The sequence below is a fragment of the Callospermophilus lateralis genome, chromosome 5 (assembly GCF_048772815.1).
Source record: "Callospermophilus lateralis isolate mCalLat2 chromosome 5, mCalLat2.hap1, whole genome shotgun sequence".
Taxonomy (NCBI): Eukaryota; Metazoa; Chordata; class Mammalia; order Rodentia; family Sciuridae; genus Callospermophilus; species Callospermophilus lateralis.
This window is the reverse complement of record NC_135309.1, coordinates 103,987,031-103,999,550: the sequence shown is the minus strand read 5'-3', so window position 1 is coordinate 103,999,550 and position 12,520 is coordinate 103,987,031. Positions and strand designations below refer to the sequence as shown.

General features: G+C 33.4%; 1 protein-coding gene across 2 annotated transcripts in view; it reads right to left on the bottom strand.

Annotated features, from left to right (window-relative positions):
• Homer1 (homer scaffold protein 1) overlaps positions 1–12,520 on the bottom strand; it is a 129,628-nt gene that overhangs the window by 70,792 nt on the left and 46,316 nt on the right. For both annotated transcript variants that reach the window (XM_076857087.2, XM_076857088.2), the window contains exons 2-3: positions 8,464–8,620; positions 3,325–3,456 (exon numbers count right to left, since the gene is read on the bottom strand). In XM_076857087.2, coding sequence (XP_076713202.1) covers positions 3,325–3,456; positions 8,464–8,620 — 289 coding nt within the window. The remainder of the gene's footprint in view (positions 1–3,324; positions 3,457–8,463; positions 8,621–12,520) is intronic.

Below are 12,520 nucleotides of genomic sequence, written 5' to 3'. Positions count from 1 at the left end.
CTAAGTTCTATTAGCTATATTTTAAAAAATCTCTATATTTTATGATATGTCATCATCACAACTTTCCCTTCTTATTTTAACCTTGTCACCTCCACATCCAGGGAGATAGACCAAGGAACTGACTCTGTGCTACTATACTTCTCTAATGAAACAGAATATCTTCTTACATGAAAAAAAAATTTTTTTAATACAAAGCTAAAGTCTAAACATTGGTGGAAATGAAAGAAAAACAATTTAAATTAAATTAAATTCTCTTTATATAATCATGGTTTCTCTTCTGCTAATTTAACATTGCAAAATATTTTGTTTAAAATCCTTTCAACTTCATAAATATTAAGGCTTATTTTTTATATCTTTAGTTTTCAGCAAAAGAAAAACATGATGGCTTTAGTTGCCATAACAACAAATACAACTTAAGTAATGATCCAAGTATAGCTGGAATTCTGCTCACATCAGTCAACCTTAGGCGACCATACATTTCTTCCAATCATGAAGCTTCCCTTTGTTTTGAGAGGCCTTATCTACAATTGTCTTCAGACCATTCTCCAAACCCTTGTAATGCTTTGACTCACTCATGGTTTTTTAATAAAACAAACCAGAATATTTATATGCTTGCTTCATTTATCTAAGTGATTATAAATTCCTTTGAGTTCCCTACAGTTTGAAAAGCACCGAAATTAATCCTCAAGGTAGCTTGTAAAATAAATCATAATTTTTGTCTGGATCTGTGAATCAACACATTCACAAGATGCTGATCTTAACATTCTTTGAGCTACAAATCCAGTGCATAAATGAATCAGACTTGCCTCCAGGAGCTTAAGGGATGTTTCGCAATATTCAATCTACCTTAAAAGAACAGGGTTCACACTAGTAATAATTGGTTTAAAGTATTAGCTAACTTTTTTTTAAGAGAGACAGAGAGACAGAGAGACAGAGAGACAGAGAGAGAGAGAGAGAGAGAGAGAGAGAGAGAATGTTTTAATATTTATTTTTCAATTTTCGGTGGACACATCTTTATTTTTTTATTTTTATGTGGTGCTGAGGATCAAACCCAGCGCCCCGCGCGTACCAGGCAAGCTCGTTACTGGTTGAGTCCCCAGCCCAGTATTAGCTAACTTTAATGAGAAAAAAAATAAAAGCCATTCTCAGACAAAAATACCAAATAAGAGACACTGATTGACAGAATTTAATAAACTATTCCTTTACTATATTAGCTAGCTGCTCAGTAATTTGAAAGATGTAACAAAGAATTTATCATCAAAATTACTTAGGCCTGGCGGGGATGGGGTTGTGGCTCAGCAGTAGAGCGCTTGCCTAGCATATGCGAGGCCCAGTTCGAGCTTCAGCACCACATAAAAATAAATAAATAAGTAAAGGTACTGTGTCCAACTACAACTAAACAATTAATATTCAAAAAAAAATTACTTAGGCCTAAAAATCATCTTGTGCAAGTTTACTTGAGAAATCAATCCACAATTTAGTTCTTGTACTATAAAATCAAGAAATTCAACAAGTGGAATATTCTTTTGGGCGGGGAGGGGAGTGAAGTATGTGTGTTATTTTCAGCTCCAGGTTTTAATAGACAGTTCCAAAAGAAAAGTTCTAAAAAGGTTCTGAGTAACAACAAATGTGTTAGAATAAACATGATTTTCCAAGGGGATAGTTGATGGAAGGGCAATGCTCCATGTTATGTTGAGATACTTTGAATCTAAAACTCATACCTGTACTACACTTACAGAAATATATTTCTGGAATAAGGCATGTGTAAGAGAAACAAAACCATAAACCCTTATTTGTTTTAATCATTGTACAGAGAATGACTAATAATCACAAAGGCAAAAGTTAAAATAGTCTTAAAATTGAGCTTCAAACTATAATTAATACACCTGAAAACATTAGTGTTAAGAAATATCTATAACTAAAGGAGAACAAAGTAGATTATTTCAACTATTGAACTATGTATAATATTCACTAAAGTATAAGCTTTTCTAAAAGCTCATTTTAAAAAATATGAATGATATCTGCAATAAATTGCTTAAGGTAATTTTTTTAAATGTTGATGGACCTTTATTTTATTCATTTATTTATATGCGGTGCTAAGAATCGAACCCAGTGCCTCACACATGCTATGCAAGTGCTCTACCACTGAGCCACAACCCCAGCCCCTTAAGGTAAATATTAACAGTGTCCATCTACAAGAGCCTGGTCACTCTGCACTTGCACAATTTTAATTCTCAAGTCTTCAGAATCTGTCTACACCAAATCATACACAAAATGTTTCAAACATGGTGTTATCTTTTTAACAGAATACTTCAAACACAGCAGTTTTATCATAAATCTTTAGGTCTGGTGAGTGCAAAATTTGGAAAGCAGAGTAAAATTCATCTTCTTGATCATCTTAATATCCTGAGATTGTTTCCTTTTCCTTATATATTCTTTCTGTATAACATCCATAAGAACTCTAGGTGCTACTGGTATGAACACGGCATGGCTTCTGCTTATAGCAAGGCCAACTACTTTATTTCCAGTAGTTAGTCTGGTGATGTTTCATGTTTTATTGGCTGTTCTGGCCAAAGTAATTCACTTGATTAGTATTACCCAATTCCTCATGTGACCACTGGATCCCACTCTGTATTTTTCCTGAACTCAAAAATTTATATGTGCCTGTTGTCATATAAAAAGCTGAAATCTATATCACTATCAGCTTCAGTTTTCACCATTCAGAAGAGGCTGGTGTCTACCCTACCTTATCTCCATCTGAGAATGCAAATCTTTGAGCAAAATGCCTCTGAAATATTAATCCCCATCTTTTATTTCCTATTATACAGATAATTAACCACACAAATTCTCTTAACAAATGATAGCTATTTTTAATGTGTACAATAAAGTTTCCGAGTGAAAGAAGAATCCAGGGGCTAGGGTTGTGGCTCAGCAGTAGAGTGCTGGCTTTGCACGTGTGAGACCCTGGGTGCGATCCTCAGCACCACATAAAAATAAACAAACAAAATAAAGATATTGTGTCCATGTATAACTAAATAAATATTTTTAAAAAAGAAAGAAGAATCCAATGATTTTTTATTAGTTCTTTTTAGATATACATGACAGTAGAGTGTATTTTGATATTTTATACATACATGGAGTATAATTTATTCTACTTAAGATCCCATTCTTGTGGTCAATGATCTCTTCTTGCTGTAAAGTCACTACAGTTGTTCCAAGACTATTAAACAAATTTCTCCTATATTTTATACTCTCCATTTGCTAATATACAGTGAAGACGTGAACTGAAGATGATTTTCACTCAGATCTTATACTTTAACTTACTTTTGAAAGATGATGCTCAGAAGAGAATCCCAATCCATAAACAGTGTTTGCCCGGCTATCGGCCCACTGGCCAAACTTCTGAGATGTTTTAGTAAATGTCATGTTTGGAGTGATGGTGCTATTTATTATTGCCTGAAAAATAAAACAAGTAGTCAAAAATTGGCAAATAGGCATTTAAACACAGGAACATTTAGTTACATAAAAATTTAGAATTACAAACTTGTAAGTCTCAATGTTAAATATATAAAGACAGTTGTAGAACTAGTTTCCAGCATTGTAAATGACAATGTGGAAACATAATACCTAATATAATATAAATATAATGGCATCTGTCGATCAAAAATTTTAACATCTTATATTCAAAATAAATTTTCCTGTAATCTAAAAAATATCCAAGAGTTTCTTCCCTTTAAATAGTTAGGATCAATATTTATTAATTTTGGATGATAGTCATTGGAAATAGGCCTTTAGACATAATAGTAGTTAAATATTTAAAAGAAAGGTCTCACTCTCTTTTTAAAAAAATCTTTCAAAAATGAATATACCAATAAAAAAAATAGCCCAGGCAGTGATGCATGCCTAAAATCCCAGCAATTCAGGAGACTGCAGCAGAAAGATTACAAGTTCAAGATGATCTTCAGTAACTTATCAAGGCCCTAAGCAATTTATTAAGACCCTGTTTCCAAATAAAAAAATAAAAAGGACTGAGGATGTGGCTCAATGATTAAGTACCCTTGGATTCAAACACACATACCGAAAAAGGAAAAGAAAATACAGAAGAAAAAAATAATGCTTACTTTTCTAAAATCCATGATCAAGGGTTTTTCAAAGCTAATTTACCTGAAACTTTCAATTATTGAGTAGTTTTTCCTTTACTCAAGGCAATAAACAAATAAATAAATTTTACTTTTCTCATAGAAGAGTATAGAGTCATGACAATATCATTCTCTTTTAACTGTTTCTTAAAAAACTAACATTTTATCATGTTATTAAATACTAATTTTGGTGATCATAATTTAACAATTATATTAATACATGCTTTTGGTCAGTATCAGAAAGACAATTATTTTTAGCTGGACAGTCTACTGACCTCCAAAATTAAGATTAAAATATGACTCCAATAATAATAAAAAGATATATTATCAAAGCCAGGCGTGATGGTGCATGTTTGTTATCCCAACAGCTTGGGAGGCTGAGACAGGAGGATCCCAAGTTCAAAGCCAGCCTCAGCAATGGTGAGGCACTAAGCAATTCAGTGAGACCCTGTCTCAATACAAAAATAAAAGATGTGGCTCAGTGGTCGAGTGCCCCAGAGTTTAATCCCTGGTACCCCACCCCCCCCACAAAAAAAAAAAGATACATTATTAAATTCATAAGCAGCCATCTGATTGACCATTAAAAAGTAGGAAGAAAATCAAACATTTTCAGAACAAAGCTAAATTTGTTTAACATGTGAACAACGGCATAAACCTAAAATATTTATGAGTTATGCCATGCAGGCATCCATGTCATTATAACAATGTATAATACATGGATGACTGCCTTATTAAACATGATAAAACAGAAATTCGCCCCTTCCTTTTTCTCAGTCAGTAGATGTTTTATTGTTATTATATGAGAGTGCTTGTCCCCAGACAAAATTTATATATTCACACTAATATAAGCTACCTTACTTTTCAGTTCAAAATGGCTTCTGTCGACATATTTTAGAACTGTAAAAATGTGGCAAACAACTATTCTAACTTGTGGAGCTGTCATAAAATGAAAAATTAAAGGGAAAAAATTTATAAACAATCGGTAAGGGATTATTTAGTCAACATTTTTTCTTGAGTTACACTCTAGATAGATTTATCTAGAAATCTGAGAAACAATAATATGAAAGGCAATTATGAATGTCATTCTATAATAAGAGGAATCAGTAAATGCACAAGTAAATAAATAGCTGATAATAATTTCAGAGAGTGCTTAGTGCTGTGAAACCAGGATGTAATGAAGAGTGCGGGCAAGCAGACATAGACGGCAGGCATTGATTTGTATTTGGTGGGTCTTCAGTGTTCTCTAGAGAACATTTGAGCTGGGAGTATTTTCAAGGAAATAAGGACATTTTTACATTTTACATGTGACCTTAACAACACTCAAAAAGTGGGAGTAGCAAAAGGCTTTACAGGTATCTAAGAAAACTGACCAATATGCTGTTGGTCACTGAATCCCATTTTAACTATTTCATATTAATTTCTTTCTGCTTTGTTAAAGTTTCACTTTAATCTCCACTGAACCTTTCCCTGCCTGTGTACTACACATTCTTTAATTGCTGAAAAGAAACTTTGAAACAACAGATAATTCTATAATTAAAAAATTTAATTCTTAAGATTCTTTAATTAGAATGCTACTATTAATCCTTTAAAAGAAAAAAATTTAGTGCTTTAAAATAAATATGTCTCTCAACCCTGGAGTTCTTGTCCTTTTAAGGGAAGGAGGTAGAAATGCTGTGTCATTACAGATCATGTAGTGCCCCAATCTTGGCTCTCAGCCATGCAATGTCTCTGCAGCATGATCAGAAAACCTTAAAGCAAACTTTTTATGCACAGCACAGGAACAAGAATAAATGACATTTTTCTACTCAGGGATACCTACAGGCTTTTTACCTTAATCAGGAAGAACAGAAAAGGAGGTGAGAGAGAGAAGGGGAAAAACACTCATTAGTCAAGTAAACTACTAGTGCTCATCAAGAAACAACTCCTCCTGTAAAAACGGCTGTAATTAACAGCATCAGTTTAGAAAAGTTGCTAGAGAATGGAAAATGTGATAGAAAATATAACTGCTACAGACGATTAGTTTTGTTGAATTAACAATACAAAAACTCTTTCAAAAAGTTGAGTCTACTAATTATAAGCAGCAAAGCATATTCAGAAATGGAAACACTAAAAAGGATAATTCACATTGCTTCAGAGGGAAGAACACATGAGGATTTTTTTAATCACCAATTTTCTTCCTTGAGAATAACTCAAAGCATTTTAACTTGGATAAGGTGAGCAACTGAAATCTATTTAATCACTTCCATATAATTTCTTTTCTTGGACATGAACTACATCAGTTGACCTTCATTTTTGCGTACCATTTAACCCTCCTAATCTAATAAAATTTCTGTGGTTTGGGTCAAGAGACAAGATATTACAGAAATTGAAGGTACAAGTCAGATAAAATAGGAAAGGTAGCAGAATACAACAGTTACTATTATGGTATTATGTAAAAATGTGGATGTGTAACCGATGTGATTCTGAAATCTTTGTAATGTTTTGAATAACCAATAAAAAAAAAAGAAAAGAAAAGAAAAAAAAAAAAAAAGAAACACTCCAGACTGGGATTATAGCTCAGTGGTAGAGTGCTTGCCAAGCACATGTGAGGCATTGATTTCGAACCTCAGTACAACATTTTTAAAAAAAAAAGTAAATAAAATAAAGGTATTGTGTTCATCTATAGCTAAAAATATTTTTTAAAAAAGAAATAAACACTCTAAACCCTGAGACAATAACATTCATTACCTCTTGCATTTCATTAAACCAGTTACAAAGTATGCAAAATAACTCTTCATTAAATAACACCTCACAGAAATTAACTATTACTATTTCCTCAAGTCCTTTCAATCCTCCAAGTAAAAATGAAAAGAGGACCAATTATTCAAGTAAATATGTTACTTATGTACAAGACACAAATTGCAAATAGCCCCTGAGGTCCTATAATCTAGTTTAAAAGTATTTAGAGTGATTACTAAACACACTTTGTGATTTGGTTTAAATTTATTTCCTCCTCACAACAATGCTAATCTAGGTGTTTTTATTAGTTCTTATCACTGATGAGAAAACTGAGGCACACAGAAGTTAAACACCTTGTGAAAGGTCATACGACTAGCAAAAACAGTATGGCTCTAGAGTCTGTGCTGGCTCTAGAGTCTGTGCTCTTAACTCCTACAGTGATTTGCTAAAAATTCTGGGGACTCACAAAGCCACCATGGTTTCAAGGAAGCTTGAAGGAGAGAATGAATTTCATCTTTCCACACACTTTACATCCACAATTTGATGACTGGATTTTCTTTATCTAAGTCAGATAAAATTCACCGATGATAAAATAGATTTTCCTCCCTTTGAAGGATACACTATCTACCAGGCATTAGGCATTTTGCAAATATTAGGTGTCTGAAATAATTTATTCAAAGTCAAAATATTCAATAATTGGTGGAAGTGAAAGTTGAACCCAAGCTGTCCTTGTTCTTATATGTTACTGTTGGCCTCTCCTAAATATAAAACCTTAAAGTTCTGTTCATATATTTGTCTTCAGATAAGGACTGTCAGTATTGTTATTGACAGACTTCATATGGTTCAGGGATTTTTTTTTTAACTGCCTACTAGACTAAAGAAGTTACCATGATTTGGGTATGGTTTGTGTTCTTCCAAAAGTTCATAGACTAGAGGGAGGTTCTAATCAACCTTCAAGGATGGGGCCTAGTGGAAGGTCCTTAGGTCACTGGGGTTGTGCTCTTATGCTAGCGTGGCCCCACTCATCTCTCTCTGCTCCTGGTTCAAGATGTAATCACTTGCTCTCCAGTGCATTCCCATCATAGCTATCACCAAGCAGCACTGCAAATAAGGGGTAGCTATCAAGCCTGAACTATGCTATTTGGACTTTCAGCCTTCAAAACTGTGAGCTAAATAAGCCTCTTTCTTCATAAGAAGCATGTGTCAGGTATTTTGTTGTAGTAATAAAAAAAAAAAAACTAATATGAAAGTACATATGAAAAAAATTCTAGATCCTAGAATTCTCAATCATGTTCATTCTACTCACACTGCCTGGCATAGTGCCTGACACAAAAGAGATATGCAATGAATTTTAAATAAAATGAATGATCTTAAATTTGTAGAATATTTGTGGCATATAATTCAACATCAGATGGTTAATTCAAGCAATGGAGTGAACCAAAAAAAAAAAAAAAAAAAAAAAGTAGCTACCCTAAGAATGATCAGTTTTGTTTCTTTAAAGTTCTGAAAATTCAAAAAGAAATATTTTAATGAAGATAAAATCTGAATAAAACTGAAATGCTATGCTATATAAAGCAAAACAGCAAGATTATTTAGAGTAACTTACCTTTGAGCCATCTAAACTGATTATCCTATACACATTTCTTGTGCTGTCATAAAAATAAGACACAGTAACTGCGTGCTTGCTGGTGGGTACCCAGTTCTTCTTTGTGTTTGGGTCAATCTGGAAGACATGAGCTCGAGTGCTGAAGATAGGTTGTTCCCTGCATAGCAGAAAAGAAAACGACAAACTGAAAGCAGCCAGTTTTACTCCACAGGATGAGAAAACATGAAAACTGTAAGGTGACTTTGTTTAGTCAACACAACATCCACATACCACCCCCCCCGCATTATAGTCCATCTTATTCAGAGATTGTATATACATGAATTCACCTACACACTAAACTCTACTACTTGTAACTCCAAAATTAAGACTTGTGGCATTCTTTCAGTCTTTCACTGAGACCCCAAAACAGTGGAAAAACCTGATTGTCCTGATATGCATGTTTCCTCTAAAGTGGAACAAGACGATATTTCTACATTCTTGTTTCAGCACTCATACTACATAACAAGTGTCCTTTTTGCAATCTGTTTAGCACATTTTTTGGAATTTTTATGCTCATTGTTGGTGCTTTCAGTTTAAAATGGCCCCTCAGCACAGTGCTGAAGAGTTCCTAAATGCTTTCTGTTCCTGGGTGCAAGAAGGCTACAATGTACCTTATGGAGAAAAATATGTGTTAGATAAACTTCATTCAGGCAAGAATTAATAGTGCTGTTGGCCATGAGTTCAATGTTAATGCAGCAACAATACACATTAAATGAGGTGTCTTATAAGAAATACACAAAATGAAAAGTTCTGTGCTGATTAACAAAAATGCTATGACAAGAGGCTTGCAGGAACATGACACTGTATTTTCTACAGAAGTAATGGTCCAGTATTGGCTGGACCATTCAGAGTTCCTGACACATTTATAGATCATAACTACTATGAATAATAAGAATGGACTGTACTCTGTTAAAATAAAGTACCTTATATTTGACACTTATGAGATTACCAGTTTTTACTCACTTAAAACTACATTATTAATACTTACAACAGGTAATTACCTTACTGAGAAAGTTTACATAGTTTATGCGCTATATATTTACATACTTTATTGAAGAATGTGGGGGGGATTGCTCAAAACCACAAATATAATTTTCTTAAATCAAGTAGAGCCTTAAGAATATGTAAGAGATTTCAAAAATTCCAATTTAAAAACCAAAACTAATAAAAAATACAAATTCAGAATATTTTTAAAAAATTGTTACATTATGGAAAACAAGCATAAAATGGTTCATATGTAACAGAGCCATTACAATACAAAATTTTTCAAATTCTGAGTAAAAACTTTTTTGGAAACAACAGTTTTTGGGTTGTTATTGTTGTCTTTTTCCCCTAGTTTGAATGATTTACATGTCTTTCAGTTTACTACACACCTTTCTTTTCTGAAGCAGTTCAAAATCCTAAAGAGAATTTTAAGTAGTAATATTTAATATTAAGCTAATTCATAAATTTTACTTTAAAATATTAAAAAATATTAATGTAAAAAAAAAGGAGAGAAATCAGAAAAATAGTCAAAGCAAAAAAGGGTCCTTGGCAACTCCTCAGGTTAATAATGATGGGCTAGCATCATATGATTCCCATTCTCTACGGTGGCCCTGAGAAGGTAGTGTATTTTTAAATAAGGGAGGTATTTTTCCCATAGGTAACCTAGCTTTTTCCCAGTTTTGTTTCTGAAAATCTTCTTATTAAAGAATTTCTTTTGAAAGCAATTTTTGTGCCACTCCCTAAAAAAAAAAGAAGCAGACAGTCATCCTTTCTTGTTTATATACTATTATATATGGATTCATTTAAGTAATTATTAACTATCTAGCCAGGGAGATTCATTCCCTTTTCCCCATCAATCCCTGACTTGCAGTGAGGCTGATGCTAAAACTTGGGTTATCTTCCAAAAGCCTCAAAATCCCTATTTTTCTTTTTTCCACTTTTCACAGTTCCAGGTAAAAGTGTAGTTGATCAGACTGATTGTTGCTAGTTCCAACTCAGGGAAATATAATCACACACACAACTCTATGAAACCATTTAAGGAAGGGGCAGGGGTGACAGACAATTTCTTTATTAACTTGATAATTTTTGTTGTTTTCATTTGATGGGGGAGTTAGATTTCTAAGTAGTTCAGAATGGTAATTACACAAATGTGTTCTGATTGACATTTTGTAAAAAACCAAATTAAATTAACTGTTAAAATAATTGCTTTTGCAAGCTTCCTATGAACAATCAACAAATCCAATGGAAATGCAATGTTTTGCGTCTAGTAAAGACTCTTCACATCATTAATTCACCCAGTTAATCCACAGAATTCCTTTCAGAATAAATTTTTTTAACTAGTTATAAGCATGACATTTGAAAATTAAGTAAATGACTTTCTTCAATTATCTTATGAATAGATGGTTTCTTAGAGAAAATTATAGTTTAAGATTTCTGTGATCAAAAGCTGACCTACTGAAGTCTGAAAGATAAAGACTTGAGGAATAATTATCCCTACTAATATAGAGAACATAATTCCTAGAAGTAATGAGAATATATTGCATCTGACAGGGCATACTAACTAGTAAATGATCCACACTTATTGAATATCTACTGTGGCAAGAACTGGGATGGCGGCTGGGGATGTAGTTTAGTGGTAGAGCATTTACCTTGCCAGCACCTAGGTTTGATCCCCAGTATTACCAAATAAAACAACAACAACAACAACAACAACAAAAAACTAGGATGGAGATGGCCTCTATCCTCAAAAGTTAAAATTTGGTGAGGGAAAATAGGTAAAAGTAAAAGTAAAATGCTAATTAAAAATAAAAGTAAAATGCTCTTCACTATAATTGATTCTCTGAAAATAAGTGACTAAGGGCTATGATGAAGAAACTGATACATAAGGAGACAAACTGTGGCAAGAGGGCATAGCACACCAATACCTGTAGCAAGAACAATCAATGCCTTTGAAAAATGAGGATAGAAAGAAGCAAGTTTCTAAGGATTTCCACAGGAAGCAATGGAAATTATAAACAGGATAGTTTTACATTTTGTAAAGATAAATTGAATGAAGGAGGTGGTTTGGAGAAAAACAGCACTGGTCACAGTCAGAACCTTACTAAACCATCTCAAGTATTAAAGAGAGGATAGGAGGTTAGAGAGCAGGGTGAAGACATGAGAAAGGATTAAAGGTAGATTTAGGAAGCAATAACAATAAATTGACAGATTCGATATAGAACAGAATTTCTTAAACTGAGGTGATTTGTCCCTCAGGAGACACTTCACAGTGTCTATAGAGACACTGCAATTGTCACAACTGAGGGAGATACTGCTGGCATCTAGTGGGTAGCAGCTGAGGATGTTGCTAAATATCTACAAAGCACAGGACAATTCTCCACAAAAAAAGAATTATCCAGCATAAAATGTAAACAATGCCAAGGCTGGGAAGTCCTGATGTATGAGATGCAAGAGGAATTTGATTCTCTGGGGTGTGGGGTGACTAAAAAGAATGACAACAGTGCTAAAAGACAAGATAGGAAACAGAAATTAAAGTGTGAGATGGGGGGAGGGAAAGGAAGAGCAAAGCACAGGTCTGACAGAATTCAGATGCCTACAGAGCTTTCATGTAGAGTGCTGAGTCAGGAATTTAAACACTCATTTAGAGCTCAAACTTGTAGTGAAAAAACCAGGGGACTCGGGAGGTCTTATGATCAGTCTTTTAAAAAGATATTTCAATAGTACACATCAATACATTTCATTTAGAGAAAGCTATAGAAGTAGTAGAGAAAGTATACCCAAATTAAAAAGATCTCAAATGCATTTGAAGCTGATTGTCTCTAGTATCCAAGTGTTAAGGTTAACCCCTTTACGAATAAACTGGATGGCATTCGTAAGTCAAGGTGAAACACTCTACTTTTTTTTTTTTTTTTTTACAATAATTAGCACAACTACGAATTGGATCAAATACCAGTGTTTCTCACATTGTGTTCTATAGAACAATTTGAGAAATAAGTATTTCATATTTAAATTAGTTTTGCAAACACTGTTACAT